The sequence below is a fragment of the Parus major genome, chromosome 13 (assembly GCF_001522545.3).
Source record: "Parus major isolate Abel chromosome 13, Parus_major1.1, whole genome shotgun sequence".
Classification (NCBI taxonomy): Eukaryota; Metazoa; Chordata; class Aves; order Passeriformes; family Paridae; genus Parus; species Parus major.
Genome location: NC_031782.1, coordinates 2,000,541 through 2,008,744, shown reverse-complemented (window position 1 = coordinate 2,008,744; position 8,204 = coordinate 2,000,541). Strand labels below are relative to the sequence as shown.

The 8,204-nt window shown below is 55.3% G+C and overlaps 1 protein-coding gene across 3 annotated transcripts in view; it reads right to left on the bottom strand.

The window, feature by feature from the left end:
- Positions 1-1,735: 1,735 nt before the first annotated feature.
- SH3PXD2B (SH3 and PX domains 2B) overlaps positions 1,736-8,204 on the bottom strand; it is a 50,963-nt gene continuing 44,494 nt past the window's right edge. For all 3 annotated transcript variants that reach the window (XM_033517677.1, XM_033517678.1, XM_033517679.1), the window contains 3 exons: positions 7,205-7,254; positions 6,937-7,062; positions 1,736-6,130 (listed from right to left, as the gene is read on the bottom strand). In XM_033517677.1, coding sequence (XP_033373568.1) covers positions 4,664-6,130; positions 6,937-7,062; positions 7,205-7,254 — 1,643 coding nt within the window. In that variant the 3' untranslated portion in view covers positions 1,736-4,663. The remainder of the gene's footprint in view (positions 6,131-6,936; positions 7,063-7,204; positions 7,255-8,204) is intronic.

Below are 8,204 nucleotides of genomic sequence, written 5' to 3'. Positions count from 1 at the left end.
CACAGCCTGCAGTGAAAAGCCTTTCCATGGGGAGGAATTGAAGGAAAGCTGCTGGAATTGCCAGCCTGGACCAGGGCTGGGCCATCCCCAGGGTTGCTGTCCCAGCTGCAGGGTGGGCGCAGCCTGGGTGGGGTTTTTTTGGTGTAGCTCTGTTTTGTATTTTGAAGCCAGCAAGGAGAAACACCGAATCCACCCCAGGAGCTGTTCAGGACACGCTGCAGAGGCTGAATTTTTTGCTGTAGCAGCCAAAACCAGTTTGCAAGAAGGGGCAGCACCCAGTGAGGCCAGCAAGGGAACCGAGTGGGATGGGAGAGCAGTGGACCTGTGGCCCTGCCTATCCAAGAGCAACAGGAATTTTCCAAAATAGGCCTCAAAAAAAATATAAAATATTAAAAATATATATATATATATTTCCAGGAAAAGGTAGCCTCTTACAGATTTCATTGTTAGTATTCGTATTGCTATTTTTTTTAAACAGTCCAATGATATATGATTTGTACAGAAGATCTGTTTGTGCCTTATAAGGGTGTCTGTGCACTTTTTATCCTTTTTAAAGCAACTTTTAAAAAGAAAAAAAAAAATAAAAGATGGGGGGAGAAAACCAACACAGATCAATGGTAGTTTTATAGAATTTTGTGTTCACTGAGAAACCTTTTTCACTCCTATTTATATATAGGAGGGACAAAGTGTTTCTTTCCATGGATTTTCCCTTCCTCCCCTCCTTAACCTTTGTTTGAAAATTTAAGAAAAAAAGGGAAGAAAGGAAAGAGATGGGGGAACTCTTTTACCTCTCCCCCTTTGTGAGGCAGTTCCTCTCTTGTCATTACCTTTATGATTCAATACTGTGACCTGTATTATCTTGTTGAAGCTGAATCAGATTTTGGACCTCTGTATTAGGCTTTTCAAGCAAATTTTTGGGGGGCCTGGGGAGGGAGGGCATCGCACGAGGGAGGGAGCTGCACCTCTACATGTCAGTGCTCTATAGTGTTCAGTGCTGTGTGTTTTCCTTTTGTCCATTTACCTGTTTTCCATGAATATAATTTGACTTGTTTATGAAACAAATAAACCTTTGGCTTGTACAGAGTGCTCTGGAGTGCTTCAAAGAGTTTGAGCTGGGGGGGTGAGACAGCTTTGATTTGCAAAGTCAGGCAAGATTGATCCAGAGGGGCAGGGGCTTCCAAAATAATAATAATAATTTTAAAAATCACTTTACAAATCTTTGCTTTGCTCCTGGGAGTCACTGCCCCATGGGCTGGGGGGCTTTGCTGGCTCATTTAACCCTGGAAACCCTTGGAAGTTTGGGGAACAAGGGTGTATTTCACATCTGTGAGGGCCACAGGGGTGATGCAGACACAGCAGGAGGGCCTGATTGTCATTTTCATTTTTCATTTGTTTCCTTTTCTATTTCCTGTTTTCTTTCCCTTTTCCTTTTTTTTTCCTTCCCTTTTCTGTTCTCCTTCCCTTTTCCCTTTCTTCTTTCTTTTTCCATTTCACTTTCCTTTTCCTTTCCCTTTTCTCATTTCCTTTTCCCTTTCCCTTCTCTTTTCCTGTTTCCTTTTCCCTTTTCCTTCACAGGGAAGAATTAATTCAGGGCTGAGTGTTCACACAAACCCCTGGCTTGCTCTGGGTGCTGAAGAAGCCTCACAATTTATGCCAAAATGCCTTTTTAGGCACTCAGCTGCCTCACTTTACCCCCAGAGCTGAACCCCAGAATTCCACCAGCCATGCACACAGGTTCACCAGGGTGCTTGAAACCAGTCAAGCAGCTTCTTTTTATTTCTTAAAAAAAAAGAAAACAAAAAGAAAAAAAAAAAACCCAAACAAAAAACAACAAAACAACAACCCCAAACCCAGCAAATTAAAAAAAAATAATAAAAATCCATCCCTTAAAGGTGAAGGTATAGACAGGGCATGGACACAGCTACATCTACCTTCTGCTGCCCCCCACCCACCCACAGTAATGGAGATTTATACACATTACAGAATACAGAGACACGTGGACAACCAGAGGGGCTGTGGGAGCCTGCCAGGAGCTGGGCACTGCAGGGTTGTGCCCACCCAGGACGTGCCCAGCCCTGCCTGTCCCCAAATCCCAGCCCCTGGGCCCCTTGGCACTATCCCTGAGCCCAGGGCTGCTCTGGGAGGTTGGGCTGTGCCTGCTGGGGGCCACACCCGAGTTTGGGGTGCTGTTGGCCACCCTCCTCCTCCTCACCGGGCGGCAGGAGGCACAGGGAGGAGAGGCAGCCTGGCAGAGAGGGGCACAGGTGGCTGCAGGACCGGGGGCACAAATCAGATGGGGGACAAAGCCCTGCCAGCCCCGTGGCTCCAGCATCTTCCCCACAGGAGCCTGGCCAGGCCCCTGGGCAGGCAGCAGGGTGGAGAAGGGGGTAAGGCTGCAGGTGTGGGCACCTCCTGAGGGTGACCCCTCCGGGAAGCTCTTTGGGAAGGAGGGAGCGATCCTGTCACGCGCTCAGCGAGCCAAATACAGTACTTGTGTCAGGAAAATGGAGCAGGACCAGTTCTGAGGCTCAGGCCAGAGGGAAGAGCCCTCACTGAGAGGTGAGGCCACACAAACAGCACAGCCCTGTCTGAGGAGAGCAGAGATGAAAAGGCCATTCAGCAGAGCAAGGACACGGTGCCCGGGCAAAGGACACCCAGCCCTTGCACCCTGTGTCAAGAGCGCAGGTCCAGCCCCTTCCCAGAATCCGTGGGAGCTGGATTTGGCTGTGGAGCAGCTCTGGCTTAACTCATCCTGTCCCCACTCCTTCCCAAAGCAGAAGGGATTGAGTGGAGCCAGGCAGAGCGAAGGCAGCGCTGGCTCAACCCACCCTGCAGCTCTCCCGGGAGCACATCAACACCTCCCGATGTGCCAGCAGCAGCTTTGTTATTGCAAATGCGCTGCTTTTTGCCAGCTCAGGTGAGTCAGCCTGATCAGGGGCTGATGTGCCACCGGAGAAAACCGCAGGAGGGAGGGAGAGGAATCAGCCACACGCTGGGGTGCATGAATTCCCATGGCTAAAAATGAATTTTGGGGCTGCTGGATATGAGGATGGGCAGGACTTCTCTGTCAGATCAAACATTGCCATCCCCAGAGTGATCCTGGCCAGAGGCACCCCTCTTTTCTTCCGTATGCAGACAGAGGGATCTTCAACTCCACCTTCCCAGGGTGGAAAATATGGGACAGAGAAGGAAGTGAGCATCTGGGGGAGTGGAAAACACTCCTTCAATCCAGCCAGCCTCAAATGAGAGGGAAAACTGTCATTATTTTCAGCAGCAAAACAATGTGGCTGCATTGCTCACACTTGCAATTAGACCAGAGAGGGCAACAGGCAACACCAAACCTGACCCTGCTCTGGCAGGGGGGCTGGACTGGATGATCTCCAGAGATCCCTTCCAGCCCCAACAATTCTGTGTCTCTGTGAAACCCACAGATGTGTGGGTTTAAAGCTTTTCTGGAGAGAAATGTGGCCCTGAAGCTGCAAATAGCCAAGGACAGAAAGGAAGAAAGGAGCACTGGGGAACAACAGCACATCCACGCTCATCCTCCTGCTGGGAAAAGCAGCACTGAGGGCAAGGCAGGAATGTCAGCATGGAAAAACCCCAGGCTCTGCTTGCCCAGAAGCCCCTCCAAGCCAACCTGGCCCACAGGGTGAAGTGCAAGAACCTGGAGGACAGGCAGGTGGGGTGACAAACAAGGCAGGCAGCCCCTGAGCACCAGACACACCTCAGAACTGGTGGTGATGAGGAGCTGAGCTCCCACATTCTGGATTGCACTTGATAATATCAGCACCAAGGGAAGGACCCCGCTCCCGGCTGCCGGCCCGGGGAGCTCAGTGGGTCGTGGGAAGGGGTGGTCCCCTCCTAGTCCAACAGGGCAGGGCAGTCTGTGTGGGGAGGAGAGCAAAGCATCCCTTTTCCAGGGTTTTTGGGGCTGTTCTGGTCCTCTGTGCCTTGCATAGAATTCCTCAGCTCTGGAAGCAAAACCCCTCTGATGTTTGGTTGCAGTATTGCAGGGGAGAAGCTCGAGAGCTGTCCTGGACCAGCACAGACAGGAGCTGTTAAATGAGGGTGTATTTGTCCTTATTTTTCTTCCACCAGGAGGATGTTGAAGTTAACACTTGTCATTGTAGAGCAGGGAAGGACCAAGGGATGATCCCTGTGCAGGGGGAGCACGGCACAGCCCTTATCCAGAGACAGAGCCACAGGAACCTGTTCTCAGCAATCATTCCTCCTTTTTACCTCGTTCCCTGTGGCTCTGCTCCACCCCTGGACTAAGCACCGTGCCCTGCAACGCTTGACCGTGACCCTGAGCTTCAGGGAAAGGCAACTCCTTCTGTGATTTCCTTCATTGGTACCATTCCACCTGGCTGCTGCTGGATTTCTCTCCAGTTCACCACACAGGTGGCAGAATATCACTCAAGGTCCATTTCCCCAGCACAGAGAGCCACGGGAGCCAAGGGGAATGTGAGGAGGAGGAGGGTGTGGAGAGGAGGCCGAGCTGCTCCCTCCAGCTGCTGCCCAGGGGCTCCAGCTGGGAGGCGTGGCATCTCAATTATTAGCTTTTCTTTTCAAGCCAGCCTTACAGAAAACGATAAATTAATCTGCTCATTAAATACTCAGGTGAGAGACCAGGGAGCCTCCGGCCGCGCAGGCCGAGGAGCGGCTACGGCTTCTTGCGCAGGTAATTGGAAGGGATCCAGCCCTCCCAGCACGGCCCCCCAGTCAGGACCTTGCAGAACCACCAGCCACTGCTGTTCTTCTCACGAACTTCAAACAAAGTCCCTTCTCTGAAGCTGTTGGTCTCCTCGTCGCCTTCAAAATCCGCCACTGCCACGTAGAGAGCTTCCCTGGTGACGTCGGGGCTGGAGCCGGGGGCTGAGCTCCTCTCCTTGGCCTCGCCCCTCTCCACGGGCTTGGAGATCACCTTTGGGTTTATGCTGCTTCTGGCTTTGGCTTCGTCTTGCAGGGAGGCGGAGAGGAAGGGCTTGGCTTTGGGAGGGACCAGCATGGGCCTCCCTGGCACTGCAGAGGGCCTGACCTCCGGAGCTTCCCGTGCCGGGGCGCGGGGCTCGGCGGGAGCCCCCGTCTTCTTGGGAGGGGGTGGCCTGCGAGGTGGCACCACTGGGCGCTGCGGAGGGACGTCCCTGGCACAGGGGGGGTTTGCTGGGCCCAGGGCAGATTTGGGCAGTGCCTCTTTGGGGGCACCATCCACCCTGGGCAGGGCTCTGCTGTCGGCGCCCGGCCGCTCCGGGAACCTGCCGCAGGGCTCGGAGGAGACGGTGGCGTTGCTGAAGGAGCTGTCCCCGGCAGCGGGGTCCTGCTCCGAGGGTTTCTCTGGGCACTTGGCAGGTCTCAGCTTGCTGCGCAGGCTGCAAATGTCCAGTTTGTCATCGGCTGGGGGCGGGTCAGTCCGGGGACACGCAGCGGGTTTTGGCCTGATCTGAGGTCTCGACTTCAAGAACGGGTTCTGGGTGACGGGCTCAGGTTTGTCCTCCAAAGACTCAGCTTTTGGCTTGGCTGGCTTGACAATGGGCCGGAGGTTTGGCTTCTTCACCTCCTTGGCCGACACCTTGTGTCCACATTCCAGTCCCATTTCGTTTTTCAGCTGGAAGTGTTTGCCCTTCTCCGCTTTCAGCTCCGGCTTCTTGCTGTCCTTGGGGGCTGCCGACTGCTTGGGTGGGATCATGGGCAAAATCATGCCTGGGGGCTTGGGGGGAGGTCTCTGCCTCTCCAGTAACTCTCCTTCTGATTTAATGATGGACTCCTTCCTGGGTGGAAGGCTGGGCTTCTCCTCCGTGTCGCGGTCCGAGATCTCCTCGTAGCCCCCGGCCAAGGACAGGTCCCCGCTGTCAGGAGCCTCCTTCCCCTTCCAGTCCTTGCCCCACCTCCCAGTGCAGTCCATGCCGTTGGGAGGAGCCTCTGGCAGGGGTCGGCAGGGCCCTGTCACCTCCTCGCTGCCCTCGCTGTCCCCGAGCCGCAGCTGTGCCATCTCGTTGGGCAGGGGAGCCAGGAAATTGGGCCTGGAGGCGTTGCTGGTTTTCTTGTACTTATCAATGAAGGTGGCAGGGGCCCAGCCCTCCTTCTCCTCGATCTGGATGTACCACCAGCCGCTCAGGTTCTTCTCAATAACCTGCCAGGGGGAAAGGAGACCTCAGCCAGCCTCTCTGCACTCGGGGGCTGCAGGAATGATGGCAGGGTGACACAGCGCCAGCCAAAAGCCACAGAATCCCAGGAGTGGCATCCTAAGGGGAGGGACACCTGCTCCTGGCTGCCAGGGAGGGAAGAGGGCTGAGGCAGAGCTGCTGAGCTGTCTCTGTCCCTCCTGGAGCAGGGTGCTGGGGGCTGGCGGTGGCCACGGCGTGGCACTGTTGGAGCAATCAGTCAAGCAGCAGCGATCCCGAGTGCATCCCACACTGCCCAGCCTCCCTGCAGCTCCAGGAGCGGGGCCTGAGAGGGGCTGAGTGGGGCAGCCCTGAAGGAAAAATCCTCTTAGAGAGGTGGAAATCACATCTGCACACGGAGAAAGCAAAACCCCATCTGCAGGAGGGGCTCTGCCAGCAAAGAGGCTGTGCCAGGAATTTTGGAAGGGCTTTTAACTTTACACCTGGCCTAACTAAGGGGAAAAAGCCCCATCTCTGACCTCATTTCTGGTGTAGGTTTATTTTCCATTTGCTCAAAGAGAGCACTCACACTTGGGGGACAGGAGGCCACCAAGAACAGTGTGGGGCCAAAGCCTCTCCAGCTCCCACAGGTTTTTATCCCACTCTGAGAGTCTGGAATGTCACCAGAGACAAAGCCATGCCTGGTCTGCACCCAGAGCACCACGGGGAGCAGATCTCCCTGGCCTGGAGGGGAGCTCCTGCCCAAAACAGGTCTCAGGGAGCCAGGAGCAGTGCCCTGAAGTGAAGATGTGTGCAGGGAAGGTGACAGCCTCACCTCTACTTTCATTCCTGCCTGGAAGCTGATGCCATCAGGGATGGTGGTCTGGAAGTCAGCGATGGTGTAATATTCCTCTTCCACTTGAGGGGGGACGGGAGGCTTAGGCAGGTTCAAACCACGGGGCTGGGACAGGAAAACAGGAAAGCCCTCAGTGTGTTTGTACAGCAGGTGTGTCACCACATCCAGGCACGGGGACAAGATCCCTGCAGTGCTCCCCTCCCTCCCCCTGTGCCACTGCTGCCCTCCTGCCCCAGCTGGCACTTACTATGGTGAGGTCTCGGCGAGGAGGTGGCCTCTGCCTCATCTTTGGTGACTCTGTGGAGGAAGAATTCCAGATGCTGTTGAGTTTCTGGCTTTTGAGCACGTGTTCATACAAGACAAACAGAAAGGCAAGGACTAAACCCATCCCAGGGGAAAGGAGCCCCGAGGAGGAGCCCATCAGCCCAGAGTCCCGAGTGGCACAGGTCACCCAGGTCTCAAGGACATTCCAGCTTTCAGGCTCTCCTGGGAAATGCAGCTGAGGTGACCACGTGAAATTATTTTTGCATTGCAGGACTGACCCAGAGGACCTGGCCTGCAGAGGGGTTAAGATCACAGAATCCCAGAATCATGGAATTGCCTGGGTTGGAAGGGACCTCAAATCCCACCCATGTCCCCAGCCATGGCAGGGACACCTCCCACTGTCCCAGGCTGCTCCAACCTGGCCTTGGGCACTTCCAGGGATCCAGGGGCAGCCACAGCTTCTCTGGGCACCTGTGCCAGGGCCTGCCCACCCTGCCAGGGAAGGATTCCTTCCCAGTATCCCATCTAACCCTGCCCTCTGTCAGTTTGAAGCCATTCTCCCTTCTCCTCTCAATCCTTCTATCAGGCTCCCTTTAGGTGCCCCTGTTTCTGAGAGGAGAACATCTCCAGCTGACCCTGCAGCCTGGGAGGGGATCCCCATCCCATCTGCTGACCTCCAGCAGGTCCCTGTGCCCCCCCAGACCTTGCTGCAGAACCCTGCAAGTCTCTGTCAGCTCACGGCCTCTTACTTTGCCCAAAATCTGTGGGGAAGGCTGTCTCTGGAGCCCATGTGGGGCTGTGTGGAGCCCACCTGGGGCTGGGGCTGTGTGGAGCCCACCTGGGCTGTGTGGAGCCCAGTTGAGGCTGGGGCTGTGTCTGGAGCCCAGCTGGGGCTGGGGCTGTGTGTGGAGCCCAGCTGGGGCTGGGGCTGTGTCTGGAGCCCAGCTGGGGCTGGGGCTGTGTCTGGAGCCCAGCTGGGGCTG